This window comes from Protomyctophum parallelum (assembly GCF_964188405.1).
Source record: "Protomyctophum parallelum genome assembly, chromosome: 13".
NCBI lineage: Eukaryota > Metazoa > Chordata > Actinopteri > Myctophiformes > Myctophidae > Protomyctophum > Protomyctophum parallelum.
The window spans coordinates 23026527-23050263 of record NC_139708.1 but is presented as its reverse complement, the minus strand read 5'-3'; the positions used below and the strand labels follow the sequence as shown (position 1 = coordinate 23050263).

Genomic DNA, 23737 nt, shown 5'->3' with positions numbered 1-23737 from the left:
CAAGTGCTCCCACCAACATGTGATTGGTTAGCTGATTTGCTCGTTTACATATGACGCCAATTTTCCCTTCAATGTCAATGGCGTTTAATGTTTTGTTGTTTAATTTATATTGTCATATTTAGCGGAATTCTGACGTAATTTCTCCTTTCATTGTCAATGGCAAATATTGAGACATGTGGGGAAAAGATTTAGCAGACATTTGACCTGAATTCCCCTTTCATTGTCAATGGAAAATCTTGAGACGTGTGAGGACAAAAGCTGTTTATAGAAGGGGCTAGTTAACAGTAGCACTGTGCTATATTTGGATAATAACCATTGCTATACAAAGTGTTTTTTCAGTAACGGGGGTCTCCCTGTCTCCCCAGCTCTTTAATAAATAGAAAATACATTTTCAAGTGTGTTGCCAATTTCAGCCAATCGGGAGAGAATATACCCAGTTATCAAGTTTATATTGTTCCTGTTCCAATTTGATCTGCTTTGTGTCATTACTTCCCATTTGATTTGTTTATCCTGCATCCTGCTTCCGGTATGAGTTTTCTGACCTGATTGGATAAAATTTATATCAACCTGAAAATGTTGCTTAACGAGCTGGAGAGACAGGCAGACCTTTGTTACTGAATAAAACAATATCTAGCAATGATTTAGGAAAATAGAGCTAGCTATTCAACACTTATTTTAACATAAATCCATATCACTGGCCCGGACGGTTAGCTCAACTGTCTGGGCACCTATAGGCTGCTGAGCCAGCCTGACAGCGTGCCGCGGGTTCGACTCCCGATGGCCTTTGCTGTGTGTCTTCCCCCCCATCTCTCTCCCCATTTCCTGTCAGTCTACTTTCAACAAAATAAATACATATCACTTACCCTACCTTACCTTTAAACATATCAGCACGGCCTCTAGGGGCTGCTTTTAGAGTCAGTCGTATCTCTTCTCCTCGCCACTAATCAAAATTGTCATCTTTTTATGCAGTACTTTAGCTCTTTACATTTATCCTTTTCTCTTGCAATCTATTCCGCTGCCTCTTGTCTCCTTTACTGTCTACTTTAACTTTCCTCCAGTTCTCGCGATCCCAATATTTTCCTCTCGTCTTACTCCTTTCACTTCTCTATTGTCTGTTTGCTCAGCACTATGCAAAAAAAATGGATTGCTCACTTCCATCTAATATCATATTCTGTTTGCCATATACAGTATACTGTGCGTGCGTGCGTGGGTGTGTGTAGGCTATACAGCCAGTCAGCTATTTGATAACCTTGCTGTCTTCTCCAGACCTTCACACATTGTGCAGCCTTTTCTGCTTATTTGTCCATTTCACGAGTCAGCTCTCACCCCTTCCTTTTCCCCCCATATCTGTTCTTAAGCTCTCTTGTCAGTGTTACTGCATGGGCACTGGGCAGTGGTGTTCATCACGTCTGCCTGTCAAAGGGGTATACAGTATCATATCTTACATTTCCCAGAATTCCACGCCCACAATTTTGTTCCCAGGGAGCGCACACAATGTGCACCAGTTCAGGTGGCCAAGTCATAGACTGTGACGTATTCGAAAGTGCCATTCCCGCCTGTGCTTTCTGGTCCTGACTCCTGGTACGTCACTGGCTTCCCCTCTGCGTTTTCAACCCAGTTCGGTGGCTCTTACACTACAATCACGGCTCTTACACTGTTTCTTTCTTCCGATTGGCTACGCCCGATCACGTGACACGCGCATCCATGCCGTGCAATGCACGTTGGGTTACAGGTGCATGATGGGAAGCCAGAACGGCTGGCCAACGTTGCAGCATACTGGTCAAAGCTGGAGCTGCAGGCGGGACCATGCACATAGCACGAGGAAACCCTGCGTTTGCACTTCCGCGTTTGCCAACCAAACAAATGCGGAAGTAGAGCGTTCTTCCGGTTTTGCTTCAAAACTCCACTGATATGAGCAACTTCCATTTAAATGAATAGTCCACACTCTATCCTTTATAACTCCATGGTTGTTAGCCATGAGTCAGGCCACAGGTTTCTGCGTTACACCGGCATGCTTTGCTCCGGCATGCTTTGCTCCTTCCTCTCTGCTGCTGCTGCTGTGTGTGTGTGTGTGTGTGTGTGTGTGTGTGTGTGTGTGTGTGTGTGTGTGTGTGTGTGTGTGTGTGTGTGTGTGTGTGTGTGTGTGTGTGTGTCAATGTGAATTTATGCTGAATTTATCAGAACGGCCATGAAATGATTAAAAAGTTTAAAAGCACACTGCCACTTGCAACTTTTCGGTTGTGTAGAAGACCGTCCTCAGGCCTGTGACCATGCAAGTGGCAGTGTGTGTGTATGTCTTTGATTGTTGATGTCGAAGTAGCCTATAATAAACCTTTCTATGTACCTGTAAAAGTATAAACTATTATTCATGTATCAATTAATTCTCATTAGTGGCTGAGACACTGAGATGTGCGTGCCTGCGTGTGTGCGAGCGACATTGGTGGGTCCCAAACAGAACACCAGTTTAAATTAGGTCACATAGCCTAAGTATCTAGATCTAGATTTGAAGGAAGCGGTGGCCTAAATATCTACACAGCGGGTGAAGTCCACCCCAAAATGCTGCAGCCAGTCTCCTGACTGGCCACAGTCCTAGTCTCCCTTCATTGGCTGCCAGTCAAATTCAGAATCAATTTTAAAATCCTACTGTTTGTTTTTATTAGCCCTACACGGCCTGGCACCACCCTATGTATGCGACCTGATCAGGCCTCCGGACTTTACAAGGCTTAAACTAAAAGATAGATAGATAGATAGATAGATAGATAGATAGATAACTGTAGATAGATAGATACCTTTATTATCCTGCTGGGGAAAATCAGTCGCCCAGAGGCAGCACAGCAGTTAAGGTTACAACTTACATACAACTTACGTACAAGTACAAGTAATAATAATAAGTAATAATAAGGATACTACAGAGCAAACAAAGGTAAACAATGAAGGTCTCTATATACAGTCAATCAGTGCGTCATAAAGTGTATCACTGCGTCTCGTCATAAGAAAGACGAGAGAGATAAAGTCAACAGTGCAAAGCCAAACAATAAAGTGTTCATTGGTCAGTGCAAGAAAGCGTGAGACGTGACCCCCCCCCCCCCCCCCACCCCACCCCCTCTTCCACATTAGGCTTTGATTGTCCTAGCCAAACGGCCATTGTGTGTCTCATTGTCGCCTTTCAGTGCAACAGGAGGATGAATCTGTCGTTCCTGCACTTATACCAGTACCCTGTTATCTCTAGATGGAGGGGGTGGGAGTTATTCAGGATGGCGCCCACTGTATTTATATCGGCCACGTGATGTCTCACATCGTCATTTAGTGCCCTAAACAACCATTAAAACGTCCATAGACTTTAGTTGCATGGCTGCCACATGACGTAATCTTCAAAAGTCATGCATTGGAGGGACTATAGCGCTCCTCAAAAACCAATGTGCCCCCACTACCTCCATGGAGGAAGTGCCTGGACTTAAAAGTCTTATGCACACCTGATCGGTTCAGAGACGGGTGCGTAGGCAGGAGTCAACGTATTTTTTAAAAAATGCACAAAAATGACCCGCACACCGGCCTTTTTGACATGCCTGAAGAAGGTCTTTTGAATCACATCACTCAGTCTCTATTCGTCTCGTTGCTATCATATCACTCAGTCTCTCTCTTTCTGTGTGTGTGTGTGTGTGTGTGCGTGTGTGTGTGTGTGTGTGCGCGCATGCATTCAATGAAATCATTAGACGTACTGTACCAAAGGGCTCCTTGTTTAAAATGTCATTCATCCTGCCAAACATTAGATGGGTACCTATTCGTTTATAATCTTCATGGAAGGTCCAGGTCTATGTACTGTTGTCAGGCTCTGTGTAGGTGTCACACGGGTTCCCCGCTGTCGTGTTCACTTTCAGCCGAGCCGCCCCTTCTGATTTATTTTGTTCATTCAGGCTTTCTACAGCCGGCGCTGAATGGACCGTCCATTGATGCAGTGTTTGAGTGTTTCCCAGTCATTTGTAATTCAGCCTTTTCTGTCAGCGGTGTCTGCGGCGGCCATTCGTTTCCGTATAGTGGTGCTTTAGAAAGGCTGAAAGCACCAGGAACGAAGCACAGTGCTGCATAGTAACCACGAGGGAGGGACTGATCTGTACTCTGAACACACGCTGCATCACTGATGCTCTCTCTCTCTGCTCTGGTAGTGGTGGGGCCTCTCTCCTCTCTGCTGGGTCACGGCAACCCATGAAGGAGTGTATACTCTAGAAAGAGAATAAAATCAGCACTTTCAGTGCGTAGTAAGAAGAGTTGTTTAATAACGGTGAGGATCCGCAAGCGACAGTCAAACCAGACAAACGCGTTTCAGTGCGCAGGCCTTCGTCAGCCTTTGTTTAGGCCTTTGTCATCCGCTTTTATTTTATTTTATTTACTATGTAAAATCCTATGTAACCTTTCTATCTAATCAGGTTAATCTCACACAAAAAAAAGCTAAATACACTTGGCCAAAGAAAAAACAATTCAGACACGCATAAATACAACGATATATAGCCTTCATTGAATTAGCACAGATTAGGCCTCTAGTAATTACAATTTACAATTTAGGCATTTAGCAGTCTACGCTCTTAATCCAGAGCAATTTACACTAAGCAAGAACAACACGTGGTAATACATCAAATACATAGAAATAGTCGTCAAGGATCATAAGCAAGTAAGAACCTATACATCCCTCTAACAGTAGAATATCTGTACAATGAAACTATGAGTATACACTATAAAGTGCTACGTCTACATAAATTAAAGATAAAAGAGGGTTAGGGTTAGTTACACATTGACGTGAGGGCAAGATTATGTTGACAATGTTACCACTTATTGGTTCAAAACATTTACATACTGTATCTGCACAGTCCGAGCCTTTGTACAGTATCTGTGAGAGAGAGATCAGAACCCTATATTGTTAAAAAATATAGTATATAAAAACACTTGTAGTCTAGGCTTGTATAAGTGTTCTGCTTTGACTAGTAGTTACTATCTACTGGGGCGGCGGTGGCTCAGGGGTGGAGTCGCTGGATGGCAACTGCAAGGTTGCCTGTTCGAACCCGGACTCCCCCAGAGTTAGTGTTGAAGTGTCCTTGAGCAAGACACTGAACCCCAAATTGCTCCTGACGTGCTGGTTGGTGCCTTGCATGGTTTCCGCCGCCATCACTGTATGAATGTGTGTGTGAATGGGTGAATTGATGCACAATCTACGTAAATGCACCATTTACTGCTCCGGTTGTAAACGTACTGTAAGCTCATTCATTTGAAAATGCTAGTATAATGGGCAACCCGATGGCCAAACGCTTAGGCTGCTTACTTACCATGTGTCACTCCCATATTACTCTCTCTGCCGATTTCCTGTCTCTCTAGTCTACACTGTGTCTATCAATAAAGACCAGAAAAGCAAAAATATATAAATGAATAATAATACAGTTGTAATGCAATGGTGGCTTTTCCCCTCCCGGTTCTTCCTTATCCGTCTGTCTCGATGCCCCGTGCGGCCTATAGAACAGACTGAATGCTCTGGTCTCTCGTTGAAACCCTCATAGCCACTATTGTTTGAGCACACAGTTTGGACGCAGACGTAATACTCAGCTGTAACATATAGGCCAGGGTTCCCCAATTAATTTTCCTCAAGGGCCATATTTTGACTAGCGTACCAGGCTGGGGGCCGAGTCTGCACGCGCGAGGTCGAGGTCTTGCCCTGAAAATTCATTTTCAGGGCAAGACCCCATTTGAAAAGGATGCCCAGTTTGACATGCATAGGCTACTGACCCCCATTTAATGCCATTTATATCTGGGACCCTTAAAAAAAAAAAAAAAAAAGATTTTTTTTTGTTTTTTGAAATTCTTTCATGGGCCACAAGGGGGCGCTCTGTGGGCCGCAAATGGCCCGCGGGCCGCCTATTGGGGTACCTTGATATAGGCCCTTAAATACAGCCGAATATGTATCGATTAGAACGTTCATATAGTTATTCATGTGCTGGAGGGTAATGAATGTGAATAAACGGGATGAGGAGTAGAGGAGTATGGCCTTATATGAGTTTGGATGTGCGCTCTGTCATCATTCTCCATCATGCCATCACATATTGTACTATAGCCTCTCCTGTGTTATGATCGCCTTCATTATGCTACAGTGCCTTCATTAACACTATCTTCCATTATCCTACCATCAACTAGATTAAGCTACAGTATATGACACTTCCTTCATGTGTTGAATGGAGGCACGCAAGGTACAGTAACTGTACTCTGTGGTGAAAATCACAAGTATGGCTGAAAGATATCTAGTCTGTTCCCATAGTGACCAGAGTTTGCAGGAGTTATGTGAGATGGATCCTTGCCCATGGGCACACAATTATAATTTTTTTATCATTTGAATGAATGAATGTTACAGTCAATATGGACTTTTTAAAGTTCCCACCTAAGGACCTCTGAAGTATGTTTGCCCACCTGAGTAATACTGAAAACAGATTATATAATATTAATAATAAAAAGAATAACTAGAAATGCACTATCGAGCTGCCAACTTGCGCCAAGCAGAGCGCACAAGTACTGCCCTCCCAACTTGAAAATCTTAGTTACGTCAACATCAACAACCAATAAGGGACCACGAGGACACGGCTACATACCTACATACCCATTAACATTGAAACATATCTAATTACGTCACCATCAGCAGCCAATTGGGGACCACCAATGACAGGCCTGCCCTACATACTGTACATACATACATACATACGCACAGTACTTGCACGCTCTGCTTGCGCAAGTAATAATAATAATAATAATATGTCTGACGCTCTTCTGGTGTCTGCTCTCTCTTGACAGTGTCTCTCCTGAAATGATGCCATTGCCGCTCGTGCCACCCTCCCTGTCGCCATGACAATGCCATTCAGCCCCCTCTCCAGTGACGAGGAGCAGCAAAGGATGCTGGGAAACAATCGACATCTCTATCCAGGGGCTGAGGATGAGGAAGAGGAGGAGGAGGAGGAGGAGGAGATGGAGGAAGATGGCCGCGACGAGGAAGGCGAGGACGAGCAGAACGGAGAGCTGGAGGGAGAGGAGGAAGGAGAGGACGAGGAGGTGGAGGAAGTGAGGCGGGGAGGAGGAGGCGGCGGCCTGTCGGCGGGAGGCGGCCTATCGCGGGGAGGCAGGGACGAGGGGCACCGGCAATCAGGCAAAGGCGGACGAACCACAGGAGACAGACAGATACGGTCCGGAAATCCCGGGCACGCCGCAAATCCCTATTCGTCGAACCCGGGACCCGGCGCACACCAGCAGCCGACGGCCGGTCAGATGCAGGCCCAGCAGCAGAGGCGGAGGCAGACGATAGCGGAAACCAGAGCGCTGGTGAAGGAGCACGGCGCCAACTCAGTGGCATCTGAGGAGGCCCACATCTCCATGATGGTGTTCCGCATCGGCATCCCAGACATCAAACAAACGGTCAGTCGCTGGAGCCGCCCTCCTAATACCCCTTCCGCACGCACGCACGCACGCACACATTCATTATCAAGTTCACTTCACAAACTTCATGTCAAACTACCACACACCATAGTCACAGCACACTTCCCTGTAGAAAGTAGAATCCAAGCCGTTGTTATGAAAGAAGTTGTTTTTAATTACCCATTACCAAACAATTCACTCCTGCCTTTTTACTCTGCTGTCCACACTTTTCCGTATGGGTGATCATCAGTTCTTTTTTTTTTTATGATCAGTACTTTATTTTAGATTTTTTACAAACACATAAAACAGAAAACCTAAAATACAAACACAAGCAACAACAGCAGAGTACGTATTCATGGACAGACAAGATAGATAAGATAAACAAATTTAAAAAAAAAGAAAAAAAAAAGAAGGAAAAATCTAATTAAAATGTGAAAATAGTTTACATTATTTACACGACCAAACGCAGCATCATCAACCGTATCTTAATGTGTAGTAATACAATAAACAATCAAGAGGGCATTGCCTGACCATGGATCACACCAAGGGACCTGCAACATGACTGAGGAACACGTCCCACTTCAGATCATATTTATCCAACTGATTATTCATCTTAAAGGATAACCTCTCCAAAGCAGCCACAGTACCGAGCTGAGTGAACCATACATGTGCTGGAGGTAAAACCTCAGACTTCCATTCCTTAACAATGATTTTCCTGCCCACCATTAATGCTGTTTGAATCCAGTCAGCTAGAGGTGCAGGGAGGTGTTTTAGTGGCGATGGATGTGATCATCAGTTCTAATCTTCAATGCATAGTGTTGTTAAGGTTTGTGCACGCACTAGCAATAGCATTAACAACTAAAAAGTTAAGAGAACCTCAACATTCTTGTCAGCAATGTGTCTGATCCTAGAAAGAGACAGACCTTCAAGGTGACCCAGCTCTCTCACACAGAACAAGTGCAAGACATAGATAAAGTGTGTGTACTGTACTGTACTGTACTGTACTGTACTGTACTGTACTGTACTGTACTGTACTGTACTGTACTGTACTGTACTGTACTGTACTGTACTGTACTGTACTGTACTGTACTGTACTGTACTGTACTGTACTGTACTGTACTGTACTGTACTGTACTGTGAAGCTCAACAGCAGCAGCGTTATTGCAGTTGTCGAGGCCTTGTACTCATGCATACATAGACCGTGTGCTCATAGGCCTACACACACACACACAAACACACACACACACACACACACACACACACACACACACACACACACACACACACACACAGTTAGCCATTGAAGCACGTGCACCGCTCAAAAACCAAAGAAAAAATGGTGTGATAAACCTCAGCACCGTACCTGACGAAGGCCGTCCGCCTTGGTAAAATACAGTTTTTGGGGAGCTTGACTGTGTGTGCAGACTTACTCTTTCTTTTGCAGTTTGTTATTTTTGTTCGTTGTGAATTAGCCATGGATGTGCGTGCACCACCTGACCACAATAAACCTGAGCATGACCAACCCCTGCTTTTTTGAGTGGTGCAACCACTCCAAGGAACAGCAATGTCCGTGTTCACCTATGTGTCCGTGGGACGTTAATGAGCACGATTATGACTACTAGTACCAGTAGGGGCGCTGTTGTGCCAGAAACAGAGAGAGAGAGAGAGTGCTGCACTGTTGCCTGCTAATGAGAGAGAGAGAGAGAGAGGGGGGGGGGGGGGGGGTAGCACCACTCAATTCACACGGGTGTGATTTTTTCAGTGTGCCTATTGAAACACCAATCCCAAGTTCTGCTGATTTCGGCCCTTATGTAAATTAACATATCATTTATCAGACTGCGTCAAAACTGGTCTTTAACTGAAAAGAATCAGTTGAACATCTTATTATTATTATTTTGCTTATTTATTTAGTTAGTTGGACAGTCCAGCCGCTCCCACATTCATCTTCATGGCTTTTACATCTGAGCATGTCTGGTGACTGAGGGAACAAGTTACAGCAACGGCTGGCCTGGCTGGGTGGCCTAACAACGGACTAGCCAGTCACAGAGGAATTGTCCCTTCAGGCTGTGGGGTAAAGTCTATCCTTGGTTGTCCTAACAAGCGTGAATCTCGTTTGTGTCCGAGCATAGGCATGGCTGAGGCATGGTAACGCCCCGCCTGCCATGTGTCACTTGCCATGTGTCACAGTTGCCAATCAACTATTCCATCAAAGCAAACAGTATAAACAATATTAGTTTGCCTCTTCTACAAAAATAAAACGTACAAGTTATAGTTCTCTTGTATCATACCTGACTATCCAGCATTATCTCCACCTCGGAGGACAGTCAAGATGGGCAGTGTCGGTAGGCCAATCACAGGCAGGCGGGGCTTTACCATGCCTATGCTCGGATGCAAACGAGATTCACGCGCCTAACAATAGAGCAATCATCCCCCAGGCTATGGGATTTAGTGAGCGGAGATGGATATTATCCATAACTTGTAACCACATGGGCTTGCGACCAGCAAATTACCAATATTGGTGACGTACGCTCAATCAGAGTACAGAGTGTGTTTGCCTATTAATCACCAGAGAACCACCCATACAGTATAAAGTGGAAGTTGCTCAGTGGCATTTTGAAGCACCCGGAAGGACCGTCTCAGAACGTCTACTTCCGCATTTGACCGCCAAATTTTGGTGGTCAAATGTGGAAGTGCAACCGAGCGCTCGATGTTAAAGCCCAGCTGCACGGGGTTTCCTGAATTCACGGGTCCGCCTGCAGTCCTTCCTCTTACCACTAGGGCACAGTGCTTCGACGTTGGAGTGCCTCACTGGCCCCTTGGAACCACCAGAGATGAACACTGACCGCATTTGTCCTACCCACCTGTCGAGCAACGACGGTACACGAGCCACCTGGAGTGCGCGCTGGACCTCAATTTGCCTAATTAATGGCATTATATGAATAGTCCCTCTCTGCAGGCTACAGATGCAGTGAGCGCTCCGACCAAATGATTACTGAGTGAGTACCTGTTCATGTTTCATGTTAAATCAATCAGTACCAAATATAAGTACTGTGGGGGGTGGGGCTGCATACTGTGCGATTGTAAAAAGGGAGAGAGACAGACAGACACACAGAGAGAGACTGTATTTAAGAGGAAGCGAGAACAACAATCTGGTACCACCCACTTTTAAAGCAAACATGGGTAAATTCTCCTTCCACAGCACTGCCACCCAAGTGTGGAATGCCCTGACTCCCTCCCTCAAAACATGCAAATCACTGGCGTCCTAAACAGGCCTGACATTCTTTTTGCCCATGCAAAGTTTCCTGTAGCGCTGGTTTGCAGTGTTGCCAGTTCTGCTTATTATAAGCGACTGTGGGCTAGTTTTCCTGTAAAATAGCTTACATTTTCATAGTTGCATGTAGCACGATTCTTTTTTTTAAATTAGCTGATGTAATAGGGCTCAAGTGATGAAACTGGTTGCTTCTTTTGGGCTTGTTTTCATAGACCTGGTCGCTTGTTTCACTCACAGAATCTGGCAACCTCTCTGTATCCCACAATGAAAACAAAACACAACAGCTAACAATCTTTCGGTAGCTGCTTTGAAGTTGATTGATTGGTATTGGAATTGAGAGTTGAGATTGAGAATATGGTACGGTATCTAGTTCACACTACACCTGTAGTCATCTTTGAAACATGACGAGAAGACTAGAGATTGATTGATTGTTTGATTTGACATAATTACAGTACATTTCAAGTACAACTCAATACAAAAACTGTTAACTGAGTGGACGACACCATAAAGCATTACACTTCTTTACAATAGGGCCCACCATTTTAAATTCATCAAAACATTTAGAGACGTACAGTACGAATATACACTTCTATATAGCCAAAAACAGGAAATCAGGAGGGAAAAAGGGAAAAAAACATATGAGGGTTAAAAGGGGTGGGGGCCAGTTTCGAATTGCAGCCGTCTGATGCGTCGCAAAGGCAATATCGGCGGGAGTCGCTTTCAAACTGGCCGACAGCCGACCGTCTGTGCTGTCTGGAGCTGCCTTTAGATGTTGTGCAGTTTCCGGTCAGTTATTTAGTTTGTTTGACGAAACAACTGAAAACGACTGGCTCTCTTACTGAAAGAAAAAATCCAATACAACATATCTTGGTGGTGCTTGTATTGCGCCAGGCGGCTGCCGCATAATCGCTGTTGTCCCCATATATGGAGCTCTATAGTGAAAGCCTTCATATCATGAGATGTAGCCTAATCGTTAGGTCTTTTCTGAGCCTGAGAATTGCAGTCAATTTGTATAGGCACCCGGGCAGGATTTCACAGAGGCCATAAAGGCCACGGCCAACGTTGCCCCTCAGTTTGGCCTTCTACCCCTCAAGGAATGATGTGCCCTGAGGCCACAGTGGCCTTGAACCCCTGCTCACACCACCCCAGCTGATTGTACCATTTTCTCTCAGTCCTCTCAGTCCTTTTTAGACGCCAGTGTCTTTTTTTGAGATTCAGATTTTTTACTCCCCCCTCAAAATATTACATTGATTGATTCTGTGGCCTTTATCTTATTATTTGATTTGGTGCCCTGACATGATGTGGCCTTTATGCCTTTGCGCCCCACCAAAGGCCAAATGGCTGTGGCCATAAAATGATGAAATTGCAGGTCTGGTGGGCAGCTTTTAATTGTCTTACTCCTTGGATATTCGTTTCAGCGTCGTCTTTGCTGCACGGTGTTTGGAAAAATAGAACAGATGACAAAACTATCGCTGCACCAAACTATCAAGGGTCTTTACTCTGAGTCTATACAAACTATTGTTCGCTGTTTTTTTTTTTTTTTAGAATAAAGGAAGCTGGACGGGGAGGGCGATCTTTGTCGATGCACTCCTACGGGCTGGGGTGGTATCTATCTGTCATCCTGGGGGGTGGGAGGAGTAGGTGGGGTCTTCTCACCAGTAAGACTATAACCGTGGCACTGACAATGTTGGCTCGACTGGCAGAAGTTACGCTCACTCCATAACTGCCAACTGTCCCACATATCGAGGAACTGGGCAATCTACCACTGCCTGGTGCAGTCGCCAGGCGCCATGGTCTCTTTTTTTCCCCCCTCTCTTGTTTTCTTCTCTTCTCCTCTGCAGTGCTCTGATGAGTGCCTAATGAATCATCACATGTGACTTGATTGTGCTGATAATTGAATTAGGAAGCATAGGGAGTCAGGGATATTCGTGTGTGTGTGTGTGTGTGTGTGTGTGTGTGTGTGTGCGTGCGTGCGTGTGTGCGTGCGTGCGGATGTTTGTGTGCGTGCGTGCGTGCGTGCGTGCGTGCGTGCGTGCGTGCGTGCGTGCGTGCCAGCCAGCCCTGGCCACATCCATTACATCACCCAAGGGACAACAGAGAATGGGAGGACAGAGAGAGTGAGGTAGCCTATCTATCTCTGGTATTAGGCAGATTAAAGCTGAACCTTTGTAATTGGTCAAGAGAAGACCACATTCCATTCTTTATTCCATTAGCTGATGAAGTTGATGTACCACCTCTGGTAATGTAAGCGTGTGTGTGTGTGTGTGTGTGTGCGTGCGTGAGTGAGTGAGTGAGTGTGCGTGTGTCTGTGTGCCGCGTGTGCGTGAACCCAATCAGCCCATATTTATTTAAAGTGCTGTATACTGAGGCACTATTAATCCCCTCCTGAACACTACTTCCTCCCACGTTCTGTGTGATTTAGGCCTATTATTGATCTGTATACATTATGAGTGCATGTCACTGTTGGACCGAAACCATAATTGTGTCCAACTGTATACTACAAGAAGTAGTGATGTGACCCATTTGGCGCTTGGTGTGTGTGTGTGTGTGTGTGTGTGTGTGTGTGTGTGTGTGTGTGTGTGTGTGTGTGTGTGTGTGTGTGTGTGTGTGTGTGCGTGTGCGTGTGCGTGTGTGTGTCTTTTTTGTGTCACACTGATGAAGGCTGGATAGCCGAAACATTTGTCCCAGTTCAAAAAATATTTTGAACTGAAGTCTTGGTGTGTGCGACCCACTACCATTATTTTTGCGCGGTGGTCACATGATAGGCCATAGGCCACTCCCTATATTTACAGTATCGGCATCCGAGGTTAAAAATACAGTTCACGGGGCACGGTGGCACAGTCGGTAGTGCAGTCGCCTGATGGGGGGGAAAGGAACTGGTCGGAATAACGTGTTCCTTCCACGCGCTATACGTCCGGCCCGGGGAAACTCTCCCCTGTCAGGTGCAAAGAAGCAGCTTGGACTCCTCATGCATAGAAGGAAGCATGAGGTCAGTCCGCTGCCCCTCCAGGTTGGCAGAGGAAGTGTAATGCCCAGGATTACATTAGATCATTGATACTGGGTGAAAAATGGGTTTAAAAATCGTGGGATAAAAAAATATTTAATAAAAAAGAAAAGAAAAAAGATACAGTTCATACGTTTAAATCTTCAGAAATTAAAAAGTTTTTTGTCAAGTACGTTTCTCACCCTAAAAAACCTCCATATCCGTTTCATCCGTCCATTGCATCCGTTTTATAGTATGTGAAACTTGGCTCTCTCTTTGCCCTCATTACAATCCTCGGATCTATTAATTATGCAATATGCCACGCCTGTAGAATCATTAATATGCCAATCACCTGGGCACTGAGGCTTACAGAATTATTATGAAATGGAATCCAAATAAGACCTGGCTGATTGGGTTATTGGTTATTAGTGTTTTGTCACCCCCACTCTCAGTTCCGGACCAGCGCTTTTCTTACCTTTTCTAATCTGATTTTATTATCCAAAAACCAGTGGTAAAAAGGCTTTGTTGACTCGTTGTTGTTGTTGTTTTTCACAATGTACCACTCGTTCTTGGATATAACAACACCAGATTAATTAAGATTTTGATTGAAATCGTTAAGAGCTTCCCTATTTTGGGACTGTTCGAAAACGTTGAACATAGCATAGCAGATCTACAAACAGCACATCACAACGTGAACTTTATTTTCATTGTGTGACACTGTCATAAGTATAAAATAGAGCTTAACGTGTTGGGTAATCGCTCTGGCTTTCTCCCTTCATCTTCCTCGCTCCAGTGTCGGGTAATATCACTTTACAGTACCATTCCCACTACATTAGGCCTGTTCTACATGTCAGCTAATTCGCCCTCAATAAACTCTAATTGCTTGTTAATTGTGTTCTAATGAGATGAGGGAGGAACCAGAACAAAAACACAAATGTTATGAAGTGTGTGTGTGTGTGTGTGTGTGTGTGTGTGTGTGTGTGTGTGTGTGTGTGTGTGTGTGTGTGTGTGTGTGTGTGTGTGTGTGTGTGTGTGTGTGTGTGTGTGTGTGTGTGTGTGTGTGGGGTTTATAGCACGATAATGTTGCTTGCTGAAAAGAACTGATTCGTGTCTCATTATTTGTGTGTATACTGTATGTGTGTGTGTGTTGGGTTCTTTTTGGCAAGCAATGCCATTGTACTATGGAGTATGAATTAGGCCTGTAAAGATGCAAACAAATCTTTATACTGTACTTTAGGCCTTGAGCAGGATTAGCCTAGCCTGTGATCAATACCATTTTCGGCTTTCTGCTCCAATCGAATACCAGGCTTTACCAGTTTACCAACACGAATACCAGGCTTTACCAGGTTTACCAACACGAATACCAGGCTTTACCAGGTTTACCAGTTTACCAACACGAATACCAGGCTTTACCAGTTTACCAACACGAATACCAGGCTTTACCAGGTTTACCAACACGAATACCAGGCTTTACCAGGTTTACCAACACGAATACCAGGCTTTACCAGGTTTACCAACACGAATACCAGGCTTTACCAGGCTTTACCAGTTTACCAACACGAATACCAGGTGTGAAGTTGCCCGAACGGCCAAGGCTCCAAGAACAGTCAGTAATGCAGTTTAAGGGTCTTTATTTTTCCCTAAAACTCCTCCACCAAAGTCCAGTACAGATTCAACAATGTGAAACCAGGCCCAGGCCGTAGCGTAACGGTCTGGGCACCGGACTGGTAATCCAGTCGCGGTGTGCCGCGGGTTCGACTCCCGAACCCGACACGGCCTTTACCGCATGTCATCCCCCCATCTCTCTCCCGTTTCCTGTCAGCCTACTATCTGTCCCTTAAAAAATCAATAAAAGGCGTAAGCCGCAAAAAAATATCTTAAAAAAAAAAACAACAATGTGAAACCAGGAAAATAACAATAATAATAATACTGAGAAATGAAATGAACACTTGAGCAAACACTACGAACAAAACCCAACTGGATAAGAGCTCTCTTCAGGCTGTACCCTGATCACACAAGGCCCTGTAGCTCTCCCTCAGGGATGTTACCTGTGTCATTGCCCACTTCTAACTGACTAGTCTGACCCTGCAGCCTCCTTTAAATAGGAGTGGATCCTACCACAGGACACAGAATCAATTAGCACCATTTCTTCTCAAATACTTCACTAATATAAAAATACTTCATCAACCACCTTGAATAAACAGTAACCTAAACATTCTCAATAATCTGTTACAATTAAACAAGTATAAATCAGAATGAAAACTCAATGACAATTACTCAAAGCACACACTCTCTCTCTCTCTCTCTCTCTCTCTCTCTCTCTCTCTCTCTCTCTCTCTCTCTCTCTCTCTCTCTCTCTCTCTCTCTCTAGACACTCACTGCCTTTAGTGGAATTCCGCTCACTACACAGACACTTGTCAAGCACTCAGATAACACATTGACTTTGACCACCATACACTGGCTTCTCGGGGGCGCTTCAGAGGTAGAATGCTAATGAAAGTGTATAACAAAAAAGGTGACGAGGGACTGAGCTAAGAGAGATGGAGACATACTGTAGGAAGAGGTGGACGAGAGGAAAGTTCGAGGGAGATATGGGGGGAGGGAAAATGGAGAGAGCATGGGAAATAGGCCAGCAGTGCAGAACGTGACAGAAAGAGGAAGTGAGGATTGTTGATAGGAGAGGTGGGAGGGTCTGTGGTTCGAAATATATAAAGAAAGAGTCCTCGTCCTCTTTGTGAATTGGCAAGAGAGAGGTAGAGAGAGGAGTAGGGAAATGGGAGTGGCTGTATGAGACAGAGAGAGAGAGAGATAGACTTATAGAAAGTAAGAAATGAAGGATAAAGGAGTGGACTTAAATGACGTGAGACAGAAAGAGAGAGGGGGGGGGGATGTTTCCCCATAGATCTCGTTAAAGGCCTCTCTAGTCTCATTGCACTTATTGGCCTGCAGAAAATGGCCAGAGGAATGGACGGAAGGATGGGCGGAGAGGGCCATTCTCTAACTTCTTGCTCATGAACGACGGTGTTGTAGGAGTAAGATGGAGACAGTATGCTGATGATGGACATGGTGAAATATAACCATTAGAATAGGCAGGAGTGGGAGAGTGTGTTCACAGATTGCAGAACCAGAGACAATTTTTTGTCCGCATTATCATGATGATGACACAAAGAAGATGGAGACGGACACAAAAAAAGAAATTATGTCCCTTCCCGTTTTCTTCATTTTGATTTTAAATGACCGGCCATTACAGAGCAGTGTGAGAACAGTGCTTAGCAGCTGTCATTACAGTAGTATGAACGAGAGAGCTTTCCCTCGACTGTGTAACATGTTATGAGACCAGAATCAGAATTAAGTATACGGTAGCTTTATTATTGTCTGGTGGGTGAAATTATTTATTTTTTCCGTTTGTTACATCATATTGTAGTTTCTGCGAGAAGAGAGAGCATAGAGGTAGAGTCAGAGCCCGAGAGATGAGAAGAAAATAAAAAAATAACCCACGATAGTAACGGGTCAAAAAAAATGTGCACAGGTCTCCACCAGGCCAGGTAGTAGAAGTCAAAATAGTCAATCAGGATGAAATGCGAGAAATCAGACAGGTCTGTCTTGATCACATGACTATTGAGATAGTGTGTACCGATTTGCGTGATGTTTGGACAAAATCAATAGGAGTAATAGCAACAAAATGTGTTTATCAAAAGTCTATGCTATAAAAGGCCAGTGTGAAGTTTCACGGCAAGCGGACATTCATGGTTTGAACAGACCACTCCTGCAAACTTTAGAGTCGATCGGATCTGAAAAAATGGTCAGATCTGTCTTGATCACATGACTATTAGGATAATGTGCATCGATTTGTGAGGACAAGATCTGTAGGTGTAATAGCACAACATTGGTTTGCAAAAACCGGCCTGTTGGTGGCGAATAACAGTATACAAACTAACTAACTAATAACAGTAATGTGAAAAGGCTGTCATTTCTTCTGCCTAGTGGGAATGTGTGTGCAACTTCATGATTTGAGGCATTTTGTTCAAAACAAGCCACTCCTGCAAACTTTAGATGCCAATCTTAGCCAATCAAGATGGAATATGATGGCGCTATATAAATAGCATGTTAGTTAGTTTAATAATAGTAATAGTTTGTTTATTTCTGTAATTGTAAAGCATCCTTGGGTGTTTGAAAGGCTCTAGTTATTATTAAGGAAAGGTAAAACCCACAAATCCACTTCAAGACCCACTCAAGGTGAATCCATATAAGGAAGTATGAATGTAATCTACGTGAAGGAGGGAGCATATGGAGACTAGATGGACATAAGGGAGTGTGCGTGCCCCGGTGCGTGCGTGCGTGTGTGTAGGGGGGGGGGGGGGGGGGGGGGGGGGGGGGGGCAATTACGCACTATACCAGGAATGAGGGATCCGTGACAAACCTAATTGGCTGGCCAATTAGAGTCAGGGAGCCATCATAAAGGCCAGTGCCATTCCTGGAGGCAGACAGATCGATCAGCAGCTTGCTCAGCTGTTCACAGTCCAGCGTAGTGAGAAGAACTCCCCTCTGGTTAAAACAAACATTTGTAGAGCCTTTTAGAATGACTGCACAATTACAGTCATTACATTTACAGTCAGTGATTACCGTTTACCAGTTTACTAACTTTTTATATATCATTAAAACATTAATTACAGCGATTATGTGAATATTCTTTGTGCATTGTGCTGTATCCGTAACCCCCCCCCCCCTCCCGCACGCTTCACCCACAGTTTGATTTCAGCTTGTGTGTGTGTGTGTGCGTGCGTGCGCGTGGTGCGAGTGTGTGTGTGTCAATGTGAATGTATGCTCCGCTGTATGATGGTGTCGCCTGCTGAAAACAGCAGATCTACAAACTCACTGCACGTCTCCTTCAGTCAGAGCACCTATATAGCTGCTGTTTTCGTGGTGCATCACAGCCAGGGACGTGCACACATAGACATCAAAGGGGGCTTCAGCCCCTGCCCTTTTACCCGTCTGTAAAACAACCGCCCTTTCCAGACCACGAATGCAGCATTTACTATAGTGAAAGAAATTCAAGTAGGAGTGCCATACTCCTTTCCATGCCATGCCGGAAGGCAGCGTTCAGGAGAATTGCTTTTGAAATCCATGTCGTACGCAGCATCTCCACTGGCTAAAGAGTGCTGGGTTGCGCCCCGAAAATAGCTGATCTACAAGCTCTCAACGCGTCGCGCTGTGAGCTTGTAGATCTGCTATTTTCGTCCAATAGTGCCCTCTTACGGGATTTTAGCCCCTGCCCCTCTATCACTCTCTGCACGTCCCTGCTCACAGCCATACGACGGAGCACAAATTGGGCTTCAGTCTACATCCTTTTGACTGGACCCTGCTGAGTGGGAAATGCAGGCATTTCACTGCACTTTGGTGTAATGTGTTTGAAGTGAGTGTACTGTGTGTGCGTGTGTACGTGCGTGCGCAACGTAATCGATTGCCCACCCATTATAACGGCCCCACTCTCCCTCTGCCTCACTCTAACTCTCTCTCTTAAGCCTAATTTATACTCAGATAATAGCAGACTTACAAGCTCAAACTCTGTGAGCTTGTATGTCTGCTATACTTCGTTGAGTGACAAGGACTGAATTGGGCTTTTATTCTCTTATATCGGGGGTGCCCACACGTTTTTGACTTCAGAGATACTTTCAAAATGACCAACTCAACTAAAAATATAAAAAAAACACATTATCCCAATGCTGGAAATAGTTCTAAAATGTACCTGAGGGGTCTTTAGAATCGCGGCACGGCGCTGGCTACTGACGTGTGTGCAACACTATTATTGAAAATAAAGTAGGCCTATCGCATTGTGGGTTTGAGCTGACAGGATGTCAATCAATCAACTCACTTTTAATTCATGTGGCAGATTTTTTTTAAATAATATATATTACCAGGGGCACGGTGGCACAGTTGGTAGTGCTGTCGCCTCACAGCTAGAAGGTCCTGGGTTCGATTCCCGCTGGGGACGCTGTGGGCACTGGTGGCGTGTTTCCTCCTCCGCGTCATCAGTGCCCATACCCGAGGTGGGGGTTGGCGATAGGGCCTTTCTGTGTGGAGTTTGCATGTTCTCCCCGTGTCCCCTAGGGTAGATACCCTCACAAAAACATGCCGTAATCCTGGTCTCTAAAACTACCTCCCCCTGGCCAGCCGGGGCGCCTGATGGAGGGGAAAGGAACTGGTCGGAATAACGTGTCCCCTCCACGCGCTACGTCCGGCCGGGGAAATTCCCCTCTGTCAGGTGAAAAGAAGCAGCTTGGACTCCTCATGCATAGGAGGCATGAGGTCAGTCCGCTGCCCCCCCAGGTTGGCAGAGGAAGTGTAGCGCCCAGGATTACATTAGATAATTGGCACTGGGTGAAAAGAAAACTGGGTTACAAAAATCGTGGGATAAAAATTAAAAAAAATATATATATATATATTACCGGTACATCATTTTTGGGGCATGTCATGTGGTCTACTGGTAGATCACCATCTACATTTTGGGCACCCCTGTCTTATATCATACTTCTTCCCAGTGACTCCACCTTTCTCATCTGCTACTGTAGCTACTAGCTAGTGCGTGCGCGCAAACACACACACACACACACACACACACACACACACACACACACACACACACACACACACACACACACACACACACACACAAACACACACTCGTGTGTGCATTCCTGCCCATAGTCCCCGGTCTCCAAGGGAACACAGGGATGTCTCTATGGCAACAAGCAGCTTGCTCCACTAATGAACTGGTTGCCATAGTGAACGGGTCGGCTGTGCGCAAACTGAGAGACCGAGCAAAATAAAAGGAAAGCGTTTTACTCCTCTGCACAAAACCTCATGTCGGCTTTATCGCTTCTATTGTGTCACGCACGCACGCACGCACACACACACACACACACACACACACACACACACACACACACACACACACACACACACACACACACACACACACACACAGCACATGTGCGCCAGTCAAAGGGAGATTATACAATAAGTGAGTGCCTTGGGTAAAACCCGTAACTAGAAGGAAACATCGATGTATGGAGCAAGAGACAAGAACCGCAACTGTCCTCTCACACTATGGACTCAAGGTCATTGGGCCTTGCCAATGGGCCAGCTGGGCCCAAACGGATCTAGAAAGATGGCGACTTACAATTCAAGGACAGACGGGCTTCATTTTACATTCATGTTAGACCCGGGGAACGCTTTGTCCATATTTTTTACAGTCTATGGCCCTAACGCATGTTAATGGTTGTGGTCGTCGTACGAGTGCCACACAACCCTTCATGCCCCACATGTTGTGGTCGTACCAGCACCACACAACCATTCATGCCCCAAATGTTGTGGTCGTACCATGCAGCACCACACAACCATTCTAGCCCCACATGTTGTGGTCGTACCAGCACCACACAACCATTCTAGCCCCACATGTTGTGGTCGTACCAGCACCACACAACCATTCTAGCCCCACATGTTGTGGTCGTACCAGCACCACACAACCATTCTAGCCCCACATGTTGTGGTCGTACCATGCAGCACCACACAACCATTCTAGCCCCACATGTTGTGGTCGTACCAGCACCACACAACCATTCTAGCCCCACATGTTGTGGTCGTACCAGCACCACACAACCATTCTAGCCCCACATGTTGTGGTCGTACCAGCACCACACAACCATTCTAGCCCCACATGTTGTGGTCGTACCATGCAGCACCACACAACCATTCTAGCCCCACATGTTGTGGTCGTACCAGCACCACACAACCATTCTAGCCCCACATGTTGTGGTCGTACCAGCACCACACAACCATTCTAGCCCCACATGTTGTGGTCGTACCAGCACCACACAACCCTTCATGTCCCACATGTTGTGGTCGTACCAGCACCACACAACCATTCATGCCCCACATGTTGTGGTCGTACCAGCACCACACAACCCTTCATGCCCCACATGTTGTGGTCGTACCATGCAGCACCACATAACCATTCTAGCCCCACATGTTGTGGTCGTACCAGCACCACACAACCCTTCATGCCCCACATGTTGTGGTCGTACCAGCACCACACAACCCTTCATGCCCCACATGTTGTGGTCGTACCAGCACCACACAACCCTTCATGCCCCACATGTTGTGGTCGTACCAGCACCACACAACCCTTCATGCCCCACATGTTGTGGTCGTACCAGCACCACACAACCCTTCATGCCCCACATGTTGTGGTCGTACCAGCACCACACAACCCTTCATGCCCCACATGTTGTGGTCGTACCAGCACCACACAACCATTCTAGCCCCACATGTTGTGGTCGTACCAGCACCACACAACCATTCATGCCCCACATGTTGTGGTCGTACCATGCAGCACCACACAACCATTCTAGCCCCACATGTTGTGGTCGTACCAGCACCACACAACCCTTCATGCCCCACATGTTGTGGTCGTACCATGCAGCACCACACAACCATTCTAGCCCCACATGTTGTGGTCGTACCAGCACCACACAACCCTTCATGCCCCACATGTTGTGGTCGTACCATGCAGCACCACACAACCATTCATGCCCCACATGTTGTGGTCGTACCATGCAGCACCACACAACCATTCTAGCCCCACATGTTGTGGTCGTACCAGCACCACACAACCATTCTAGCCCCACATGTTGTGGTCGTACCATGCAGCACCACACAACCATTCTAGCCCCACATGTTGTGGTCGTACCAGCACCACACAACCATTCTAGCCCCACATGTTGTGGTCGTACCAGCACCACACAACCATTCTAGCCCCACATATTGTGGTCGTACCAGCACCACACAACCATTCTAGCCCCACATGTTGTGGTCGTACCAGCACCACACAACCCTTCATGTCCCACATGTTGTGGTCGTACCAGCACCACACAACCATTCATGCCCCACATGTTGTGGTCGTACCAGCACCACACAACCCTTCATGCCCCACATGTTGTGGTCGTACCATGCAGCACCACACAACCATTCTAGCCCCACATGTTGTGGTCGTACCAGCACCACACAACCCTTCATGCCCCACATGTTGTGGTCGTACCAGCACCACACAACCCTTCATGCCCCACATGTTGTGGTCGTACCAGCACCACACAACCCTTCATGCCCCACATGTTGTGGTCGTACCAGCACCACACAACCCTTCATGCCCCACATGTTGTGGTCGTACCAGCACCACACAACCATTCATGCCCCACATGTTGTGGTCGTACCATGCAGCACCACACAACCATTCTAGCCCCACATGTTGTGGTCGTACCAGCACCACACAACCCTTCATGCCCCACATGTTGTGGTCGTACCATGCAGCACCACACAACCATTCTAGCCCCACATGTTGTGGTCGTACCAGCACCACACAACCCTTCATGCCCCACATGTTGTGGTCGTACCATGCAGCACCACACAACCATTCATGCCCCACATGTTGTGGTCGTACCATGCAGCACCACACAACCATTCTAGCCCCACATGTTGTGGTCGTACCAGCACCACACAACCCTTCATGCCCCACATGTTGTGGTCGTACCATGCAGCACCACACAACCATTCTAGCCCCACATGTATCTCCCTGAGGTAATGAGAATAACGGGTCCGCCACACTGTTCCATTGCTGTCTCCCCCTGCTGGTGCAGCATGTACAGTGCATAGCATCAAAGTTCTGGTGGCAGCTAGTGAAGAAAGACCCAACTCTATCATGGGACCGAGATTTGGTAACCAACTCTTGAGAGTGTAAAATGGAACCATTTTACACTCCATTTTATCTCTCCTATAGGTACCAACATCAATACAGCATGGAAATGGAAATGGGGACAAATTCTTCCATTTTTGGCCTTTAAATCTCATCAAATGATGGTCCGTACGTGGCTCAAATGCAGAATGAATAAATCGGCCTTGATATGAAAAAGGTTAAAAACCACTGCAGTATAAATGAACACTGAAAATGTGATTGTGTGCTGACCGACCTGTCATTGGTTTTCTGCCTCTCC

At 45.9% G+C, this 23737-nt stretch overlaps 1 protein-coding gene across 1 annotated transcript in view; it reads left to right on the top strand.

Moving 5' to 3' along the window:
- Positions 1-23737, top strand: part of LOC310868555 (SH3 and multiple ankyrin repeat domains protein 1-like) — a gene marked incomplete at its 3' end in the record, with an annotated part of 61898 nt that overhangs the window by 24985 nt on the left and 13176 nt on the right. The window contains exon 5 of the mRNA XM_083779014.1: positions 6823-7437. Within this exon, the coding sequence (XP_083635140.1) occupies positions 6874-7437 (564 nt within the window). The 5' untranslated portion in view covers positions 6823-6873. The remainder of the gene's footprint in view (positions 1-6822; positions 7438-23737) is intronic.